Source organism: Periophthalmus magnuspinnatus, chromosome 23 (genome assembly GCF_009829125.3).
Source record: "Periophthalmus magnuspinnatus isolate fPerMag1 chromosome 23, fPerMag1.2.pri, whole genome shotgun sequence".
NCBI classification, from domain to species: Eukaryota; Metazoa; Chordata; class Actinopteri; order Gobiiformes; family Gobiidae; genus Periophthalmus; species Periophthalmus magnuspinnatus.
The window spans coordinates 23,827,163-23,849,432 of NC_047148.1; the positions used below are offsets into that span (position 1 = coordinate 23,827,163).

General features: G+C 42.9%; 2 protein-coding genes across 2 annotated transcripts; both read right to left on the reverse strand.

Annotated features, from left to right (window-relative positions):
* Positions 1 to 5,714: 5,714 nt before the first annotated feature.
* On the reverse strand, positions 5,715 to 9,630 carry LOC117391986 (heat shock protein beta-1-like). The gene is made up of 3 exons (XM_033989950.2): positions 9,136 to 9,630; positions 9,005 to 9,068; positions 5,715 to 6,831 (listed from the first exon to the last, which is right to left on the reverse strand). The coding sequence occupies exons 1-3, from the start codon at positions 9,509 to 9,511 to the stop codon at positions 6,666 to 6,668; spliced, it is 606 nt and encodes a 201-aa protein (XP_033845841.1). The 5' UTR covers positions 9,512 to 9,630; the 3' UTR covers positions 5,715 to 6,665.
* Positions 9,631 to 10,595: 965 nt separating this feature from the next.
* On the reverse strand, positions 10,596 to 22,014 carry LOC117392210 (sushi domain-containing protein 2-like). The gene is made up of 16 exons (XM_033990238.2): positions 21,926 to 22,014; positions 21,665 to 21,863; positions 20,354 to 20,505; positions 20,124 to 20,291; positions 19,858 to 20,032; positions 19,568 to 19,769; positions 19,351 to 19,436; positions 18,360 to 18,628; positions 18,155 to 18,289; positions 17,917 to 18,072; positions 16,628 to 16,876; positions 13,668 to 13,851; positions 13,452 to 13,546; positions 13,204 to 13,383; positions 11,598 to 11,694; positions 10,596 to 11,524 (listed from the first exon to the last, which is right to left on the reverse strand). Exons 1-16 carry the CDS (start codon positions 21,987 to 21,989, stop codon positions 11,473 to 11,475), a joined length of 2,463 nt encoding a protein of 820 aa, XP_033846129.1. The 5' UTR covers positions 21,990 to 22,014; the 3' UTR covers positions 10,596 to 11,472.
* Between the last annotated feature and the right edge of the window lie 256 nt (positions 22,015 to 22,270).

Below are 22,270 nucleotides of genomic sequence, written 5' to 3' on the forward strand. Positions count from 1 at the left end.
CCTGATGACCTGCAGGAGGAGCAAGGAGGGGAAAGAGGAGGAGAAAGAGGGAGGATGAGAAAGAGGGAGCACAAGCAGAGACACAGAGAGTGCAGTCAGTCACTTTTTTACTTTAAACAAAACATTTTCACTTAGGCCTAAACCACATGACCTCATAATCACATGACCTCATAATCACAAGACTTCATAATCACATGACCTCATAATCACAAGACCTCATAATCACATGACCTCATAATCACATGACCTCATAATCACAAGACTTCATAATCACATGACCTCATAATCACAAGACTTCATAATCACATGACCTCATAATCACAAGACCTCATAATCACATGACCTCATAATCACATGACCTCATAATCACAAGACTTCATAATCACATGACCTCATAATCACAAGACCTCATAATCACATGACCTCATAATCACATGACTTCATAATCACATAACCTAATAACCACATAATCACGACCTCATAACCACATGACCCCATAATCACATAATCACTTGACCTCTTAATCACATGACTTCATAATCACCTGACCTCATAATCACATGACCTCATAATCACATAACCACATGACCTCATAATCACATGACCACATAACCACATGACCTCACAATCACATGACCTAATAACCACATAATCACATAACCTCATAATCACGACCTCATAACCACATGACCTCGTAATCACATGACTTCATAATCACCTGACCACATAATCACATGACCTCATAATCACCTGACCTCATAATCACATGACCTCATGACCTTATAACCACATGACCTCATAATCACTTGACCTCATAATCACATGACCTCATAATCACTTGACCTCATAACCACTTGACCTCATAATCACATGACCTAATAACCACATAATCACATGACCTCATAACCACATGACCTCATAATCACATAACCACATGACCTCATAACCACATGACCTCATAATCACTTGACCTCATAATCACATGACCTCATAATCACTTGACCTCACCAGGTGAAAACTAATAGTTTGTGCAACTCAATAAAAGTTTGTAAATAATAAATAACTTTTATTATGATCCAGCTTCAGACTGATCAGTGTCTCTGTGGAAGCTCACAGCGCCTTTATTCAAGTATTACATCTATTTAAACATGTATTATATGTATTTAACCAAGTATTATATGTATTTAAACAAGTGTAACATGTATTCAAACATGCATTACATATATTTAAAGATGTATTACATGTATTTAAACATGTATTATATGTATTTAACCAAGTATTACATGTATTTAAACAAGTGTAACATGTATTTAATCAAGTATTACATGTATTTAGGGGATGTTGTGTTGATTAAGAAGTTGATGTGTTGAAGCACCTTTAAACATGTGTAACATGTATTTTATATGTATGTTGTTTATATATAATTATTACATGTATTTTAAATTATAGCCTGATGTGTCTCTCACACAGAGGGACATGTAGATGTGTAGAGGTGTAGTTATAGAGGTGTAGTTGTAGTTGTGGTTGTAGTTGTAGAGGTGTAGTTGTAGAGGTTTAGTTGTAGTTGTAGAGGTGTAGTTGTAGAGGTTTAGTTGTAGTTGTAGAGGTGTGGTTGTAGTTGTAGGTGTAGTTGTGGTTGTAGAGGTGTAGTTGTAGGTGTAGATGTAGAGGTGTAGTTGTAGAGGTGTAGTTGTAGAGGTGTAGTTGTAGTTGTAGAGGTGTGGTTGTAGTTGTAGAAGTGTAGTTGTGGTTATAGAGGTGTAGTTGTAGAGGTGTGGTTGTAGTTGTAGTTGTAGAGGTGTAGTTATGGTTGTAGAGGTGTAGTTATGGTTGTAGAGGTGTAGTTATGGTTGTAGAGGTGTAGGTGTAGTTGTAGTTATGGTTGTAGGTGTAGTTGTGGTTGTAGTTGTGGTTGTAGAGGTGTAGGTGTAGAGGTGTAGTTGTGGTTGTAGGTGTAGTTGTAGAGTTGTAGGTGTAGTTGTGGTTGTAGAGGTGTAGTTGTAGGTGTAGTTGTAGGTGTAGAGGTGTAGTTGTAGGTGTAGTTGTAGGTGTAGTTGTGGTTGTAGTTGTAGTGGTGTAGTAGTAGTTGTGGTTGTAGTTGTGGTTGTAGAGGTGTAGTTGTAGGTGTAGTTGTAGTTGTAGAGGTGTAGTTGTAGCGGTGTAGTTGTAGAGGTGTAGTTGTAGCGGTGTAGTTGTAGTGGTGTAGTTGTAGAGGTGTAGTTGTAGTTGTGGTTGTAGTTGTAGAGATGTAGGTGTAGTTGTAGAGGTGTAGTTGTGGTTGTAGAGGTGTAGTTGTGGTTGTAGTTGTAGGTGTAGTTGTAGTAGTAGTTGTGGTTGTAGTTGTAGAGGTGTAGTTGTGGTTGTAGAGGTGTAGTTGTGGTTGTAGTTGTAGGTGTAGTTGTAGTTGTAGAGGTGTAGTTGTGGTTGTAGTTGTAGAGGTGTAGTTGTAGGTGTAGTTGTAGGTGTAGTTGTAGAGGTGTAGGTGTAGTTGTAGAGGTGTAGTTGTAGTTGTAGGTGTAGTTGTAGGTGTAGGTGTAGTTGTAGGTGTAGTTGTAGAGGTGTAGGTGTAGTTGTAGAGGTGTAGTTGTAGTTGTAGGTGTAGTTGTAGGTGTAGTTGTAGAGGTGTAGGTGTAGTTGTAGAGGTGTAGGTGTAGTTGTAGTTGTAGAGGTGTAGGTGTAGTTGTAGTTGTAGCGGCAGACAGGCTGAGGCAGAGGCTGCGTTGCCATGACTACAGATGTACAGCTGAGACACAGACTCTCCTCCGCGCGCGCCCTACCGCCTGTTCACGCGCACACTCATAAACTCACATTACACGGAGGCGCGCGCACGGTATCTCATGTGCGTGTGTGATGTGCGTGTGTGATGTGCACGTGCGTGCGTGAGCACGTGCGTGTGCGCGCGTACCAAACGTGCTGCTTTGGTGGCGCTGTGTGTTGAGGAGGTGGTGCAGTCGGGAGACCGGCTCTAGTGAAGAGGAGGAGGAGGAGGTGGAGGAGGAGGTGGTGGAGGAGGAGGAGGAGGAGAAGTAGGCCGCAGTTCTGGCCTGGTGTCTCTGTGCACAGCCTCATCCCTCACGCACGCATGCTCCTGCTGGAGGGAGGAAAAGGAGGAGATAGTGGGGCTGGATGCTTCCCGCGCCGGGCCCCACTGCCCCGGCCTCAGTGACTGGACAATCCCCCAGAATGCAGCGCACGTCCAGAGCCGAACACATCCTGTCCCTCTAAGTGTCCCCCGAGAGGAAAAAGGGCATCGCCAAACGCGGCTCCGATGCAGAAGGAGGCGGAGGAGGAGCCGCTGAGGTGGATGGAGCTGTTTTATCCTGCGGCTCGGATTATGCAACGCGTTTCACTGACACTCCACACACGCGCGCGCCACTTCTGCTCTCCTCTTCCGTTTCACGAGATTTGGGAGAAAAAAACCCTGTCCGTGCCGCGTTCCCATGATGCTGCGTGTGTGGACTCGTTCACTAAGCTCTCGTTCGCAGACTGAGGCTCGTTCACTCATGGTTCGGGTCCGTTCGTGTCGCGTAAAGAGCCGTGTGTGATCCACGCCGCTCCGTGTCCTACATTCGCGGCGCACTTGGTCACGGTAGGCGCTTCTGGTGCCTTCGATTCATCGCTTCGCTCGATGCCACACTCCCCCTTCCTTTAAAGAGACACTGCGATATTTCAGCGCAAAATACTACGACCGGAGCCGGAATCGAGGGAAATCTGTGCGGCTCTCGTTCACGGGGAGAGTGGGAGTCTCGTGAGCCACAAACGCATTACATCATTGTTATAGTAATGGTCATTTCCTCTTTGACCAGCAGCTCTGCCCCGTCCACTGTCCACACTGTCCAGCACTGTCCACACTGTCCTCCACTGTCCAGCATTGTCCACACTGTCCAGCACTGTCCACACTGTCCACACTGTCCTCCACTGTCCACACTGTCCACACTGTCCACACTGTCCAGCACTGTCCACACTGTCCTCCACTGTCCAGCCCTGTCCACACTGTCCAGCACCGTCCACACTGTCCACACTGTCCAGCACCGTCCACACTGTCCACACTGTCCACACTGTCCACATAAACACCACGCGTCTTTATTACACTTTTTTTTATTATTATTATTCATTTGAGTCAAACCTGCTGGAGTCGCAGTGAAATGTGACTAAAGTTTTTGTTCAGGTGATAAACTGAGTCTGTCACATCTGAATTAAATAATATTTCACACGGTCACATTTTAACGTGACACAAATGACGAAACTCAGAGTCACGTGACAGTTTCACGTAAAAATGTGGAACAAAATGAAATAATAAGTGAAAAAGAGGAAGTGACAACAAGAAGAGTCAGTCCAATTTGACCAACGACAGGGACGTGGACACGCCCACTGGTGGAAGGAGGAGTAGTTGTAGTTGTAGTTGTAGTTGTAGAAGTAGTAGTAGTAGTAGTAGTAGTAGTAGTAGTAGTAGTAGTAGTAGCAGCAGTAGTAGTTGTTGTTGTAGTAGTAGTAGTAGTAGTAGTAGTAGTAGTAGTAGTAGCAGTAGTAGTTGTAGTAGTAGCAGCAGCAGTAGCAGTAGCAGTAATAGTAGTAGTTGTAGTAGTAGTAGCAGTAGCAGGAGCAGTAGCAGTAGCAGTAATAGTAGTAGTAGTAGTAGTAGTAGTAGTAGTAGTAGTAGTAGTAGTAGTAGTAGTAGTAGTAGTACCTCTATCAGTAGAACTGTTTGGTCAGTTGAGTCGGACACTCACAGGATCATGTGACCAAAGTGCACAGTCTATGAGAGAGAGGTCAGAGGTCAGAGGTCACAGGACTACTACTACTACTGCTACCACTACTACTGCTACTACTACTACCACTACTACTGCTACTACTACTGCTACTACTACTGCTACTACTACTGCTACTACCACTACTACTGCTACTACTACTGCTACTACTACTACTACTACTACTACTACTGCTACTGCTACTATTACTATTACTACTTTTACTACTTCTACTACTACTATTACTACTACCTTTACTACTACTACTACTATTACTGTTACTACTACTACTTTACTACTTCTACTACTACTTCTATTACTACTACCTTTACTACTACTACTACTACTACTACTGTTACTATTAATACTTTTACTACTACTATTACTATTGTGTAACTGTGTATCTCTTGATAAAATGACATTTTAAAACCATCAAACTTTTAATTTACCTGTCGAGGGCCAAATAAAATGATGTGGAGGGCCACATTTGGCCCCCGGGCCTTGAGTTTGACACATGTGATATAGTCAAATGTTATGGATTTATGTCTGTACGTAGTACGTAGTAAGTACGTAGGCCTGTGAGTATAAGTACATAGGTCTGTGAGTATAAGTAGTACTATATAAAGTACTATAGAATACTATGTTGGCTGGTTCAAGTTCATTGCCCTGAGTGGAGGCTGTGGGTGGAGCAGTGGGTGGAGCAGTGGGTGGAGCAGTGGGCGGAGTCTTTGGATGTATTGATCAGATACTTGAGCCTGTTTAATTTTCAGACATAAACCTGTGAGTCCTGGTGTGTCCTGTAGAGGGCGACAAACAGTAAAGAAACACGTGCGTCCTCAGAGCCACGTGACCAGCATCATGAACCAAAGTACTATTCTAAAGTACTATTATAAAGTACTACTATAAAGTATTATTAAGTCTATAAACACAATCCACTCACGCGATACACACAATGCCATACTTTTTCATCATATTTTATTCAGAATGTTTTGTTGCTTATAAAAAGTATTTGTTATTTTCACAACAGACCGAGCAGAATCAGTGTTTAAGTGTGTTGGGGTGTGTTTGTGTGTGTTTGTGTGTGTTTGTGTGTTGATGTGTGTTTTAATGTTGTGGGCCTGTTGTGTGTTTGTTTGTGTGAATGAGATAAAAGTTTGTGTCATAAACTTCACACATGACACTGAAAACATTTAGTTTGTTAAATCTACACATTTATCTGTAAATATAAATCAGACGTGTTAGTGTCAGAATTTAAACCACTTTACAAAACGACAGCTTTTATGGTACAACAAAACTCTTATGTTACACAAACATGGTGCTCGTGGTCTGTGGTCACTGGTCTGTTTCCTCGTGGTCTGTGTGGTCACTGGTCAGTTTCCTCGTGGTTTGTGTGGTCACTGGTCAGTTTCCTCGTGGTCTGTGTGGTCACTGGTCTGTTTCCTCGTGGTCTGTGTGGTCACTGGTCTGTTTCCTCGTGGTCTGTGGTCACTGGTCTGTTTCCTCGTGGTCTGTGTGGTCACTGGTCAGTTTCCTCGTGGTCTGTGTGGTCACTGGTCAGTTTCCTCGTGGTCTGTGTGGTCACTGGTCTGTTTCCTCGTGGTCTGTGTGGTCACTGGTCAGTTTCCTCGTGGTTTGTGTGGTCACTGGTCAGTTTCCTCGTGGTCTGTGTGGTCACTGGTCTGTTTCCTCGTGGTCTGTGTGGTCACTGGTCTGTTTCCTCGTGGTCTGTGGTCACTGGTCTGTTTCCTCGTGGTCTGTGTGGTCACTGGTCAGTTTCCTCGTGGTCTGTGTGGTCACTGGTCAGTTTCCTCGTGGTCTGTGTGGTCACTGGTCTGTTTCCTCGTGGTCTGTGTGGTCACTGGTCAGTTTCCTCGTGGTTTGTGTGGTCACTGGTCTGTTTCTTCGTGGTTGAAGCGGTCACTGGTCTGTGATGTGTCTGACTTGCACAGGGATGACCAGCTCGGTGGACGTCTGGTTGGCGTCGCCGGTGCCGCTGGACGCTGGTACCGGAGCCTCCACGGACAAAACCCCGTCAGGAGAGAGGGAGGAGCTGGCCTGCTGAAGCTCCACCCCCAGAGGCAACCTGCAAACAAAGAGCGCCATCAGGATCTGCGGCTTATTCCAGGAGAAAACGTCCAAACATTCAGGCGTATAAACAGGGCCGGCTCCAGCTCTCAGGGGCCCCGGGCTGAATGTGTCTCTGGGGCCCCCTCCTCTCAGGGGCCCCGGGCTGAATGTGTCTCTGGGGCCCCCTCCTCTCAGGGGCCCCGGGCTGAATGTGTCTCTGGGGCCCCTCCTGGCTCAGCTGTTGGTGATTCACAGTGGCTCAGTGGTTGAGTGTTGGTCCCAACCCGAAGGTCAGAGGATCGAGTCCCGCTCGGACCAAGTTCTGTCGTTGTGTCCTTAGGCAAGACACTTCACCCACATTGCCTAGTATGAAAGTGGTGTGTGTGTGAATGATAGGTGGTGGTCGGAGGGGCCGATGGCGCAGATTGGCAGCCTCGCTTCCATCAGTCTGCCCCAGGGCAGCTGTGGCTACAGTAGTATCTGACCATCACCAAGTGAAATGAATGAATAATGAGTCTAGTGTGGAGCTTTGACAAGACTGTGAAGAGCATGAAGTGTAAGACATTATTATTATTCACATTTGACACATTCTGACTCTCATCACTTTGACCAGTTGTTTTTGTTTAACTGAACAACATCAGACTGAAAACATCCAGAACAACACAACTACAACAACACAACAACACAACAACAATACAAACATATAAGAACAACACAAATGTATAAGTCAAGATTTTTAAAAATTCTAGACATTTTTTCTTCATTTCTGTTGTATTTTAATGTGTTGAGTTGTGTGTTCAGTCGTGTGTTGAGTTGTGTGTTGAGTTATCTGTTGAGTTGTGTGTTCAGTTGTGTGTTTGTACATTTTGTCAGGTCCTTGGTGTAAACACAGAGCTGCTCTCACCTCTGCGCGACTCAAACACAAACACAGTCAGTTGTGTGTTGAGTTGTGTGTTGAGTTGTGTGTTCAGTCGTGTGTTCAGTCGTGTGTTGAGCTGCTCTCACCTCTGCTCGACTCAAACACAAACACAGAAGCAGCAGATATTTTGTTCTTCAGATATAACACAAATGTATTTGTTTTAGAGGATATTTAAGCTGCTGTAAACACACCAGCCCCCAGTACAATAAAACTGGATATATTATTTTCAATATAAATGTTTGGGCTCTCGGGGGCCCCCTGGTGGCGTCGGGGCCCTAAGCAGCTGCTCAGTCTGCCTATAGTCTGAGCCGGCCCTGTTAAACACACACATTAGAACAACTGCAGTTTGTTTTTATACAGTGAGGCCCAAAAGTCACTGACACTTTAAAATCTTCAATATTTTCTATAATTCTTCAGTTAAACTCACCAAATTTTAGCAGGAGATAAACTGAACTTTCTGAGATGTTTGGTGATACATACGGTTATAATTATTCACAAATAATGTTTTTTAAGTGTCCACATTTTGTGTTTGTCCCTGAACAGCTCGATCCATCTCACTTTGTGTCACATTTAAATCATTTCCGGGTTATGTCTCTTATTTGATCCTCGATGTCACATTTTAAGTCGTTTATCGTCTGAGGTTTATTCACAAACACCTTTTCTTTAAGATCGAATCAGGACGAGTCAGGTCTGTGGAGATACTGCCCCGTCTTTGAAAAACACTTATTATTCCTTTAATGTCGTTTACACTCGGGGCGTCTCTGGGATTAAAATGTCGAGGGTAAAACGCCGCTGGGTTTGTGCATTTGACCCATGTGACTCAAAGTCCCACTGGACAATGAGGCTCGTTCCTCGGTGCTGGATTTGCTCAGATTAATGTGGGAAGAGTCGTTCTAAAGACTCTGGAACAATAAAAGTAAAATATTTAGAAACAAACGAGATATGATTTTTTTATATTTTGGTTGATTGATTTGTATTGATGTATTTGTTTTCCAAATTTCCATCAACAGCTGAAGGAATGAGCGTTTTTTAAAGCTCACGTTCCACAAAACCACACAGAAAGTGACGTAACATTGAGATTCAAGAGGAAATATTACAGCAACTTAATGAGATTTTAACCCCGTCATCAGAGCGTTCCCTCGATGTCAGATGTTTGCCCAGTCCTGCATTTGAGACTTGAGTCCTGCACTTTATCTCCACCCACAGAAAAAGCCTAATATGTGGTAAAATTTGAGCTTTGAGAAACCTCGACTCTGAGATCTAAACTTACTTATATTTGCGCGTGAAGCATCGTGAAACTGATCCGTGCTGGTCCTGTTTCTCCTCGTGTTTTCCTGCAGAAACACATCGTCACATTAGTTTGTAAAGCTTCATTAAACTGAGCAAAGAGCAGCTCCAGACCTGAAATCTGCAGGTAGCCGTCTTTGGTCGTGACGGCGAGTTCCTCCGGCGAAAAATGCTTCACGTCCAGCTGGACCTTCCACCTGTCCTTGACCTCTGACCCTGCCCCCGTCAGCTGTTTCAGGTCGCTCTGGTTCAAGGCGAGGTGCTGCCCGCTGAAAGGAGACAGCAGCCCCTCTTTTGTGTTCAGGCCCCAGGAGAACGAGGCGAGTCTCCTCTTGGCCCACTCCAGCCAGTCCACGTCGCCCGGCTCCAGGAACGGAGGAAGCCCGATGTCCTGAGCGAAGATCCGACTCGGCTGCGTCCAGTTTGGAAAAGGATCCCAGTCGGCATCTCTTCGGAAAATCGGACGAGGGATGAGTTTGTTTTCCTCCATGTTTGAGAAGCGATTGTTCCAGTTCGTCGGCTGTAAAGCTGTGAGCGCCGCAGCTTCTCCAGTCCCTTCTTATACGCCCGGATGTTGTTGTATTTCTCTTTTTAGCACTGACTGGCTACAAGTGTGATCTAAGGGACGAGAATGTGTTCTTGGGGAATGGGGTTGGGGCGTTCCTCGTCTGTTGTCCTTAGAGTCGCAGCGGTCAGTGCCAGTAACTTGTATTTATAACACTGGAGTGGACGTGGCAAGTAGCTGGAGAATGACTGGAAAGCTGTAAAGAGAAAGTTTATATAAGTGCGTCCTCTGCAGTCCCGTCACATACTCAGGGTCTTTGTCTAAACAAGTTACAAACTCGTGCCCTGAGAAGCAGCGGGACACAACTCCATCCACCTTTTCAAAGACTGAAAAGTGGACGTTTGTTTGTTCCAGGTCGTGTTTGCACGAGGGCGACAGCAGCGGAGGACACGTGTGGAATTTTACATCAACAAATGACCCAGTGATTGAGTAAATCAGACCAAAGGCATTTTAATCCCGGCTGACAAATAGACGGCACAGGGCGTGTTAAGGACAACAGTCTGAAAATAAAAGTAATGCCACAGGTTTGTTTTGTGACTTTAGGGACACTTCAGGCTAAATGATTTGAGGACAGTGGCGTTGGCTCATTTTAGAAGTTTATTTTTGAAAATATAGGTCATTTCATTATGTCATACTTGTACTTTTCATTTGGATTCAGTCCTGCTGTGACAAACTGCTGCATTAGATCAGCCACAAGGGGGCAGTGTGAAAAGTAGTTTTAATGTGTCCAGGTCCATTTGATCCAGAGGAGGCAGAGTGTTTATCAGGAAAAGAGAAGTCTGAGTGTTTGAGACGATATTCTCATACGTTGATATTAATTAAATCGAATAAACATTTATATTTGTCAAATTGTATTGCAACTGTAAATTAGTAACAGTAAATTAAACTGTGGAATAAAGTCTGTACTAAATGTTCTTTTGAGTGAAACAAAGATCCAAACAGGTTTATTATGTCAACATCCAGCTGTATTAAACACAAAAACAAATGACGTAAAAACAAATGTGATGTAAACTGTTTCTTTGTGCTGCTTTGATTAGAAAGAAAAAAAACAAACTCAGCAAAAGAGTCAAGTTATATTAAAGTGACTGTTTAAAACAAAGACGTTTGTCCATCTCTGAGGCTGGAGTGATGTCATCAGTGATGTCATTACAGTGTGTGTTCAGTGTCGTGTCAGTGTGTGTTCAGTGTGTTCAGTGTGTGTTCAGTGTTGTGTTCAGTGTGTGTTCAGTGTCGTGTCAGTGTGTGTTCAGTGTGTGTTCAGTGTGTGTTCATGGAGTGATTACAAAGACACAGTTGCGTTGTTCTCCGTGTCGTTGGTCTGAGTCGTGTTCAGTGTCATGTTCAGTGTGTGTTCAGTGTGTGTTCAGTGTTGTGTTCAGTGTCGTGTTCAGTGTTGTGTCAGTGTGTGTTCAGTGTTGTGTTCAGTGTGTGTTCAGTGTTGTGTTCAGTGTGTGTTCAGTGTTGTGTCAGTGTGTGTTCAGTGTGTGTTCAGTGTTGTGTTTAGTGTGTGTTCAGTGTTGTGTTCAGTGTTGTGTTTAGTGTGTGTTCAGTGTGTGTTCAGTGTCGTGTCAGTGTGTGTTCAGTGTGTGTTCATGGAGTGATTACAAAGACACATTTGCGTTGTTCTCCGTGTCGTTGGTCTGAGTCGTGTTCAGTGTGTGTTCAGTGTCGTGTCAGTGTGTGTTCAGTGTGTGTTCAGTGTGTGTTTAGTGTTGTGTTCAGTGTTGTGTCAGTGTGTGTTCAGTGTTGTGTTCAGTGTGTGTTCAGTGTGTGTTCAGTGTTGTGTTCAATGTGTGTTCAGTGTTGTGTCAGTGTGTGTTCAGTGTTGTGTTCAGTGTGTGTTCAGTGTCGTGTCAGTGTGTGTTCAGTGTGTGTTCATGGAGTGATTACAAAGACACATTTGCGTTGTTCTCCGTGTCGTTCTGAGTCGTTCTTTTGCTGCAGAAACAAACCTCATATTATTAAAGTGACACTTTCTGTGGAGACAAACCTCAGACGATGAAGTTCACACCTTTTGTTTTTTCTGGCTTTGAGGACGATGGTCGTGACGATGACGATCAGAGCGATTCCTCCGATCACAGAACCGACGACGATCCCAGGAACATTACCTGAAAGAGACGATTTCAGTCAGATTCAAACTAAAAGTCAAATAACATGAAGTAACAGACAAACATCAGATCATAAACATGTGAACAAGTGTGTGACTCCAGCACATACAGATAAACATGTGTGTGACTCCAGACTACAGCAGATTTTAGTGAATATGTTTGAAATGGCACAGTTTTAAGTTGTTGTATTCATAAAGCCACATAACAAATAAAACAAGACTTGTATCTAGATTTACATTACATTTTAAACTTTAGATAATGAAAAATATACAATTTAAACCAGACGTTTACATACACTAAATAAAAAATAGGACTGATATCAGGTTACCCATAAGCCTCTTTGTTATCCTTAAGCCTCTTTGTTATCCTTAAGCCTCTTTGTTATCCTTAAGCCTCTTTGTTATCCTTAAGCCTCTTTGTCACCAGTTTGGCCGTATGCTTCAGGTCATTGTTCGTTTAAAGACACATTTGTTGCTTTAACTTCCTGCTGATGTGTTGAGATGTTGCTTCAGTTTTTCCACATAATGTTCTTTCCTCCTGATGCATCTGTTTTGTGAAGTGCACCAGTCCCTCCTGCAACAAAACAGCCCCACGACACGATGCAGACACCCCCGTGTTTCACAGGTGGGATGGTGTTTCTCAGGCCTTTTTCCTCCAAACATAACGAGGCTCATTCTGGTCAAACAGTTCAGTTTCAGTTTGTTCAGACACAGGACATGTCTCCAAACATGAAGCTCTTTGTCCCTGTTACAAACTGTCCTCTGTGTTTTTTCTGTTTCTTTTGGAGTCATGTCTTCTTCCTGCAGAGTGTCCTTTCAGTCCATGTCCTCAGTCCTCATTTCACTGTGGATAATGACACACTCTTACAGCTTCAGCAGCTTCTTCTCCAGGTCTTTTTCTTTTGTTCTTGTGTTGATCATTTCAGACCAAAGCTCGTTCGTCTCTGGGACACGTGTCCTTCCTGAGCGGTGTGACGCTGGACAGTCCCATGGTCTTTATACTTGTGTTTAATTGTTTGTATTTTATTGTATAATTCCCGATGTTTTGGCTGATTTCTTTTGACTGTTACACAAAGAAGCAGAGTGTTTCAGGTGAGCTTCAGACACATCCACAGGTTTGTCTCTAATTAACTCAAATATGTCAATAAACCAATCAGAAGCTTCCACAGACATGACATCATCATCTGGGTTTTCCTAGATTGTTTAAAGTCATAATAATCTTACTGAATGTGAACTTCTGACTTATTCTAACCACCATTTAGAATAATCTATAAATCCATGTATAGATTCATCTGACGTCAATGTCCCGACACAGAGAAGAGTCTTATTTTAAAGTGACTGGAGGAGAAATCATTACAATCACATTAAAGTAATCATATTTGTTGTCGTTTGATTGGCTGGCGTCTGATTTCTTGGCGTCTGATTGGATGTTGTGTGATTGGATGTTGTGTGAGCGTCATGTGGTCGTACGGGTCAAACACACGCGTATTTTCAGATCATTTATTCGTACTGGGTTTGGCGCAGACCGTGTCCTGTCCAGACCACTGTCCGTTCGCCAGACACACTCTCTCTGACGACCCTTTGAGCTTGTAGCCGTCGTCACAGGACAGAATCACTCTGGAGCCCTGTAAATACGCAGTGCCGTTTTTCCTCCCGTTAGTCGGAGGCGAAAGAAAACCACACGTCACCACTGCAAAACACAACAGCGTCTGAGAAACACGCTACACGCTGCACATGACCTTTGTGCTCTGACCTGACCTGTCTTAAGGTCGTCCACCAGAGCAAGATGACTCTGAAACAGCATTTTGGTGGAGTTTCCCAGCGTTAGACTGCGGCCCACGAGAACATCATACCTACAAATGATGAAAACACGAAGAACAGTTAGAAATGAGACTAAAAAGTCAAAGCACGGAGCTGTTCATGTGATAAATGTCATGTATTTTCTGTATGTTTTCGTTCTGTGTCGTGTTGAACCTGCAGAACTGGGAGCCGTCGCCCGAGCACAGCTGGACCGCCTGATGCAGCAGAGGATCACTCGAATTTTCAGTAACATAAAAGTCAGGGACAAAGCTCGGGTCGTGTTTTGGGGCGTTTTTGTATTCGTTCTCAAGATAAACAGAGTCGTATGTGAACAAGGAGGAACTGTGTGAAATGGCCCCTGGAACACAAAAGAGAACATTAGTGTGACAATCATATGACTGAAAGACCCGAAGTGACCTATGCCTGTATTTGTACTGTATTTGTGTTGTATTTGTACTGTATTTGTGCTGTATTTGTGCTGTATTTGTGCTGTATTTGTGCTGTATTTGTATTTGTACTGTATTTGTACTGTATTTGTGCTGTATTTGTGCTGTATTTGTGCTGTATTTGTATTTGTACTGTATTTGTACTGTATTTGTGCTGTATTTGTGCTGTATTTGTATTTGTACTGTATTTGTACTGTATTTGTGCTGTATTTGTGCTGTATTTGTGCTGTATTTGTATTTGTACTGTATTTGTACTGTATTTGTACTGTATTTGTGCTGTATTTGTGCTGTATTTGTGCTGTATTTGTATTTGTACTGTATTTGTACTGTATTTGTGCTGTATTTGTGCTGTATTTGTATTTGTACTGTATTTGTACTGTATTTGTGCTGTATTTGTGCTGTATTTGTGCTGTATTTGTATTTGTACTGTATTTGTACTGTATTTGTGCTGTATTTGTGCTGTATTTGTGCTGTATTTGTATTTGTACTGTATTTGTACTGTATTTGTGCTGTATTTGTGCTGTATTTGTACTGTATTTGTGCTGTATTTGTATTTGTACTGTATTTGTACTGTATTTGTGCTGTATTTGTGCTGTATTTGTGCTGTATTTGTATTTGTACTGTATTTGTACTGTATTTGTGCTGTATTTGTGCTGTATTTGTATTTGTACTGTATTTGTACTGTATTTGTGCTGTATTTGTGCTGTATTTGTACTGTATTTGTGCTGTATTTGTGCTGTATTTGTATTTGTACTGTATTTGTACTGTATTTGTACTGTATTTGTACTGTATTTGTACTGTATTTGTGCTGTATTTGTACTGTATTTGTGCTGTATTTGTATTTGTACTGTATTTGTGCTGTATTTGTACTGTATTTGTGCTGTATTTGTATTTGTACTGTATTTGTACTGTATTTGTGCTGTATTTGTACTGTATTTGTGCTGTATTTGTGCTGTATTTGTACTGTATTTGTGCTGTATTTGTGCTGTATTTGTACTGTATTTGTGCTGTATTTGTACTGTATTTGTGCTGTATTTGTATTTGTACTGTATTTGTACTGTATTTGTGCTGTATTTGTACTGTATTTGTGCTGTATTTGTGCTGTATTTGTATTTGTACTGTATTTGTGCTGTATTTGTACTGTATTTGTGCTGTATTTGTATTTGTACTGTATTTGTACTGTATTTGTGCTGTATTTGTGCTGTATTCGTGCTGTATTTGTATTTGTACTGTATTTGTACTGTATTTGTACTGTATTTGTACTGTATTTGTGCTGTATTTGTACTGTATTTGTGCTGTATTTGTATTTGTACTGTATTTGTACTGTATTTGTGCTGTATTTGTGCTGTATTTGTGCTGTATTTGTGCTGTATTTGTATTTGTACTGTATTTGTACTGTATTTGTACTGTATTTGTGCTGTATTTGTACTGTATTTGTGCTGTATTTGTATTTGTACTGTATTCGTGCTGTATTTGTGCTGTATTTGTATTTGTACTGTATTTGTACTGTATTTGTACTGTATTTGTGCTGTATTTGTGCTGTATTTGTATTTGTACTGTATTTGTACTGTATTTGTACTGTATTTGTGCTGTATTTGTACTGTATTTGTGCTGTATTTGTATTTGTACTGTATTTGTGCTGTATTTGTACTGTATTTGTGCTGTATTTGTATTTGTACTGTATTTGTACTGTATTCGTGCTGTATTTGTGCTGTATTTGTATTTGTACTGTATTTGTACTGTATTTGTACTGTATTTGTGCTGTATTTGTACTGTATTTGTACTGTATTTGTGCTGTATTTGTGCTGTATTTGTACTGTATTTGTACTGTATTTGTACTGTATTTGTACTGTATTTGTGCTGTATTTGTACTGTATTCGTGCTGTATTTGTGCTGTATTTGTATTTGTACTGTATTTGTACTGTATTTGTACTGTATTTGTACTGTATTTGTACTGTATTTGTGCTGTATTTGTACTGTATTTGTGCTATATACTGTACTAAAATGTTCGTATGTTGTATGTGTTATATTAAAATGGCGTCTCACAGCTGCTCCAAAGTTGAACACTTCCTCATGTTTTGTTCCTCATGTCTGATGTTTTGTACTGTGTGTAGTATGTAGTATTTGTACTGTGTGTAGTATTTGTACTGTGTGTAGTATGTAGTATTTGTACTGTGTGTAGTCTGCAGTATTTGTACTGTGTGTAGTATGCAGTATTTGTACTGTGTGTAGTCTGCAGTATTTGTACTGTGTGTAGTATGCAGTATTTGTACTGTGTGTAGTATGCAGTATTTGTACTGTGTGTAGTCTGCAGTATTTGTACTGTGTGTAGTATGCAGTATTTGTACTGTGTGTAGTATGCAGTATATGTACTGTGTGTAGTATGCAGTATTTGTACTGTGTGTAGTATGCAGTATTTGTACTGTGTGTAGTATGCAGTATTTGTACTGTGTGTAGTATGCAGTATATGTACTGTGTGTAGTATTTGTACTGTGAGTAGTATGCAGTATTTGTACTGTGTGCAGTATGCAGTATTTGTACTGTGTGTAGTCTGCAGTATTTGTACTGTGTGTAGTATGCAGTATTTGTACTGTGTGTAGTATTTGTACTGTGAGTAGTATGCAGTATTTGTACTGTGTGCAGTATGCAGTATTTGTACTGTGTGTAGTCTGCAGTATTTGTACTCACAGCTGGCTCCAAAGTTGAACACTTCCTCTGCGTCGCTGATGTTCTGTACGACTTGACTGTTGTTGAGGGTGAGGTCGTCCTGGGCGTTGCCGTTCAAAGTTCCCATCAGCCCCAGGGTTTTATGAAAAAAGTCGTCCGGCAGGAGGACGGTGGTCGCCATGTTGTCCCCTCTGAGGCGCAGCTCCACCCCCGCCCCGCTCGGGAACATCACCGTCACGTTGGTGGAGACGGGAGAGAACACGAACACGCCTGGAGAGGAGCGAGCGCCGGTTTAGTCCAGATACAAACTTTTATTTTGAAACTAAAAGGCAGAGAAATGTCCTGACAGCAGAAGGGCAGAAGTTTTCTACCTTCAAGTCTCTCAAAGCATTTTACATCACAGAACCACTCACTCTTTAAGTGTCCTGCCCAAGGACACAACAGCAGTGATCATCTGGGAGCAGAATTCAAACCTCCAACCTTCAGATCAGTGCACAAACACTCTACCAACTGAGCCACTGTCTCCCATAATACAATTTATAAACAATTTTAACAGTAAATCTATAAAATCTATATACTGTATTTTCTGGACTATAATTGTGACTTTTTTTTCATAGTTTGGGGGTGCGACTTATACTCAGACTTAAATGTGAAATTATTCAAATATATTCACACTCTAGACTTGTACCAGTATCTACTTTTCCTGAACCACTGAACATTTAAAATATCAACATTACAGTCATTTAAAAGACAAAGAGAAACACTGAACGCTTCATCTTCCTCTGGAGTTGGAGTCACACACATTCAGTGGATTTATTGATTTGGAGTGAGATCCAGACTAAACTTGTCGCTTGTTTTTTCTGCTTTATTTATCTGATTAACTGTTAATATCTTATGTTAACAAACCAGACACAGTTCTGTCTGTGCTTCATGGAGCTGAATAAATATAAATGTGTTACGTTAGCGTTAGCGTTAGCGTTAGCGTGCTGTACTGATATTCAGCCTGTTGTTCCACATTTTTTTATTATTATTATTATAAAGATAAAATTGTTTGTTCTTGGTCTTGGATTTTGTAAAATAAATTTTCCCCAAACATACGACTTATATATATATTTTTTGTTCATTATTATGTATTTTTTGTCTGGTGCGACTTATACTCCAGAGCGATGTATACTCCGGTAAATACTGTACTTTTATAATTCTGATAAATGTCCTTGTTGAGTTATTCATCTGTTTATCTGTTTGACTGTGGATAAAATGGCTCCTTGAATTCTTCTTCTGTGTTATTTTGTCAGTATAAGAGCGCTCACCCTGCAGGTCCATCCACTTCTGTTCACTGAACAAAAGCGTCTCCTGGTTTTGCAGGACCTCGAGGCCGAGGGGCTCGCTGACCACTCGCACCTCGATGACGTCAGAGGACATCTCCCTCATGGCCACCGCTGTCATCTTTGTCGCTTTAATTTTATCTGAATAAGAACATTTTAAAGAAAGAAATATGCTTTAAAATACTGAATACGGCGAGTTTGTGTAAAGTAAATTCACACTGACCAGTAACAGGCTCTGTCCTGCCCTGGACGGTCAGGTCTCTGGACGGTGCAGAGACTAAAGTGTATTCTCCTTTTCCATTGAAGGAGTAGCTGATTCCATCAAATGTAATGAAGTGTGGATCTCCAAACACCACCGCTGGAATGTTTAGTTTACGTTTAGACGCACATTTGGATGTAAATAATAAATAAATAAATGTTTTTTCCACCTGAGCTGGGCGTCTTGTACCTCCCACAGCCGCTGGACGGCCGGTGCTTGAAGTAGTAGCTGCAGTTGTCTGACCACAGGCAGCAGTAGTAGAAGCTCAGGACGTCGTAGACCCAGTGGGACTGTGCAGGGACACGAGGGGGTCTCTTATAAGGAGGGGAGCCCCAGTCGTGGGCTCTGTCCGGTGTACTGCCCCCGATGGAGTCTCCGGTCAGTACCTGGTCACCGCGACTGTCATAGCAACACTGCTGTCCAGCTGCGTACAAAGGACTGAGGGAGGAGAGGGTTTCAGTTTAGGGTCGGATCTTAGGGGAAATAAATGTCATAAAGAGTCTTAGAGCTGCAACGAGACACCAGACTCTGGACGTCTGAGACACCACACTCTGGACGTCTGAGGCCCCCACACTCTGGACGTCTGAGACACCAGACTCTGGACGTCCTCTCTGGGCTGTTGTTGTTCAGTATTATACTGTTTTTTTGTGTCACATCATAAACTCCTTTGACAGTAAAATATGAGTCATATCTTGATGTTCTGATAACTCTGATATTTTCATTACAGTCGTTTGTCACAGGGACCAGAGGTCACAGAGTTTGGGCTGGACAGGGTCAAGATAAAACGTCTTTAATATTTGTCACTAAGTAGCAACAGTATTACAGTGAGGAAGGACTCACCCGGTCTTTACGGCTCTGACTCGGTGGAGGGAGGACTCACCCGGTCTTTACGGCTCTGACTCGGTGGAGGGAGGACTCACCCGGTCTTTACGGCTCTGACTCGGTGGAGGGAGGACTCACCCGGTCTTTACGGCTCTGACTCGGTGGAGGGAGGACTCACCCGGTCTTTACGGCTCTGACTCGGTGGAGGGAGGACTCACCCGGTCTTTACGGCTCTGACTCGGTGGAGGGAGGACTCACCTGGTCTTTACGGCTCTGACTCGGTGGAGGGAGGACTCACCTGGTCTTTACGGCTCTGACTCGGTGGAGGGAGGACTCACCTGGCTTGTATGGCTCGGACACAGTGGACACTCCCGGGGTGATACGTGCACACACTTCCTTTCTCTATGTCACAGCCATAATCGGTCTAAGGGAAAGACACAGGTCAGTTTTGTTAAATTGACCAACAGCGACTGGACATGAGAATGCAACTTAATGCTGATTTATAAAATATTTGACTCTGTTCTTCCTGTTTGAACCTGACCGGTCTGTACTCACGTGGAAGCGTCCGGTGTCGGCTCTGGCCTGGGCCAAAGTGCACGGACAGTCGATGATCTCCTGGAGGAAGTTTGGCAGCTGAGTTTCATACTTGTCCCAGGTCAGACACTTGTCCTCGGCCCAAGCGGCGGAGTTGGTTCTGAATGTGTCGTCCAGGTGCCAGGCCAGAGCGTGGTCCTCGGTCCACAGAGCTTCTACATTCCTATGTCCAAGCGTCAGCCCAGTTAATAGTTTGGATATTTTACACAATAGAGCAAACTTCTAAGTATGAAACATAAACAGTGACGTACCACATCCCGTCGGGGTAAATACTGGAACTGACCCGCAGCATCCCCAGCTCCCACCGTGAAAACCCGTCTGACGCAGGCTCAGGTACAAAACTGAAGGAGCCACTGTTGGAATGAGCGTTTGAGAGAGTGTAGAGATACTTCCACTCAGCGGCCCAGTCGTTTGTGTAGGCTGTCCCTGTATATACACACACCGATACACACACACAGCTGTACATGTAGTAGACTTTCACAGTGTATCTGACAGTGACTTGTCTTCATATTCTCACCCGTCTCTCTGTAGCCCCACAGTTCTATGTTGACTGTGTCGGCTTTGACCATGGAGGTGTTCCAGGTCATCTGCAGACTCCCCGAGACGCCGGGCGTGCCGTAGTACTGCCATTTAGTCGAATTAACCATAACGGCCTTGAGTTCTGACTGCAGCTTTCCCGTGTGCACTGTAGAGACTCTGTTATTGTTGTTTATGTTTAAAGTAAGTGACATTATTACCTGTACTGACCCGACAGCCATCTGCCGGCCCTGGTGAAGCTCGTCCCGTTGTTGGAGGAGATTTTAAAGGGGATCCAGCCTGTTTCATACAGCAGTGGAGATATACAGTGTCCTCGGCTCAGGTCGTCCACGTATCCCACAGTGTCAGTGTCGTCGTTAAACCTGATGTAACACAAGAACTGAGGCTGTTAGTTGGTTTATTTATTTAAAAATGAAACAGAGACAAGATAAATTAAACTTATGCGAGTGTCAGTTTTCAGCTGTGCTCCCTGGACAGACTCATGTTATAGTTCATAAACTCAAACATGCAAAGACTTGTCAGGAATCTGTTTTTTCCCTGTGTCCTTCTCTGTCTCCTCCACAGAGACACAAGAGCCTGGAGCTGGGCGGAGTCTGGCCCCACCTTCACCACTGGTCTCCACCCACTCCTCACCTGCAGCTCATCACAGATCAGCTTCAACCTCCGCAGCACAAAGACTCGGCTCGTTCTTCCACACGTTGCCAGATTGTCAGTTTGCTTCATTGCATTTTCTGATTACTTTGTTTGATTTTTCTTTTCTTCAGACCCTGTTTTTGGACTCGACTCTCACCTTCACCCGGGCTTTGTCTTTTTGTAATAAACCCTGTTCATTTTGAGTTCTCTCGTTTCTATTTTTTGATCCAGCAGTCGTCATAACAAAGACAATGACACTGCAATGATCATAACATGTACACACATCATTCACACACACACACTCCTCTCAGCAGCACAGAGCCACACACACACACACACACACACACCCCCACACACACCCCCACACACTCTCTACCTGGCCAAAAAAAAAGTTGCGACCAAAAAAAAAAGGTCCCACACTTTGGTTGTTCCGTCTGTGTCATTGTTTCGATTTCGCTTCTTCAGTGTCACAGATTTATTTCCATCCAGTTGTTGCATTAATGTTTCACCTGTTGCATTGATGATGGTCGAGTCTGACGCTGCTCAAAGCTTCAGCACAAAGATTCTCACTGGGGTTAAGGTCTGGACTCTGTGGTGGACGATCCATGTGTGAAAATGACGTCTCAAGCTCCTGATCCACTTTGTCACTATTTGAGCCCGATGAATCCTGACACTGTCGTCTTGGAATATGCCCAAAAATCCACTGATGGAATAACCTGGTCATTCAGTATATTCAGGTGTCAGCTGACCTCACTCTGCTGAACCTCAACCTGACCAACTGCAGGAGGAGACGACCTGTTTACTTAGTTACATCCAGGTGGTGACTTTTTTTTTGGTCCTGACACACACTCACCTGTAGCTCCAGGTCAGGCCCTGACACACACTCACCTGCAGATGATCAGGTCAGTTTTGTTGAACGTCGTGTGAAGAACAACAAAATCAGTTCCACCAAAAATGCTCCCAGAATAAGGCTGAGTTTGCACACAGAAGTCTCTGTAGTCAGAGCAGCAGGTCTTCAGGGACTCACAGGTGGGCTGACACGAGCACAGGTCAGCAGACGCTCCACAGACCCCCTCACATGACTGACCTGTCCAAACACTATGTTACTCACTTTAAACATGACTTTAGTAATAATCATCACACACTCACCGACTGCACTGCACACACATGACATGAGGAGTAAGAACACCAGTCCAGGAGTGTTTGTGTCCATCTGGAAGCTCTGAAGTGACCGTCCGTTTCTCTGCTCGTCTGTTGTTTGTCACATAAATACTGAAACCTTGGCCCTTTGGTTTTACCAGCTCCTGTTACTCATTAACTTCAGACTTGGATATTTTAAAATGACAGTAAGTAATTCACTTTCTTATCTCCAGCCTACAAAAATAGCTAAGCAGAATTATAGCCTCAATAAAACTGTTAGCAGCAATAAATATGGTGTTTATAAGTATGTATGTATGTATATATATATAATTATGTATATATGTACACAAGTAT

Excerpts from the sequence above, each read along its gene's own strand:
- LOC117392210 (XM_033990238.2), bottom strand. The coding sequence starts at position 21,989 with ATGGACACAAACACTCCTGGACTGGTGTTCTTACTCCTCATGTCATGT. Across the intron at positions 20,033-20,123 it reads GTGGGGCTACAGAGAGACGG|GGACAGCCTACACAAACGAC; the intron begins GTGAGAATATGA and ends GTGTATATACAG. Across the intron at positions 13,384-13,451 it reads GGTGGACGACCTTAAGACAG|TGGTGACGTGTGGTTTTCTT; the intron begins GTCAGGTCAGAG and ends TGTGTTTTGCAG.
- LOC117391986 (XM_033989950.2), bottom strand. The coding sequence starts at position 9,511 with ATGGAGGAAAACAAACTCATCCCTCGTCCGATTTTCCGAAGAGATGCC. Across the intron at positions 9,069-9,135 it reads CGGCTACCTGCAGATTTCAG|GAAAACACGAGGAGAAACAG; the intron begins GTCTGGAGCTGC and ends GTGTTTCTGCAG. Across the intron at positions 6,832-9,004 it reads TGCTTCACGCGCAAATATAA|GTTGCCTCTGGGGGTGGAGC; the intron begins GTAAGTTTAGAT and ends CTTTGTTTGCAG.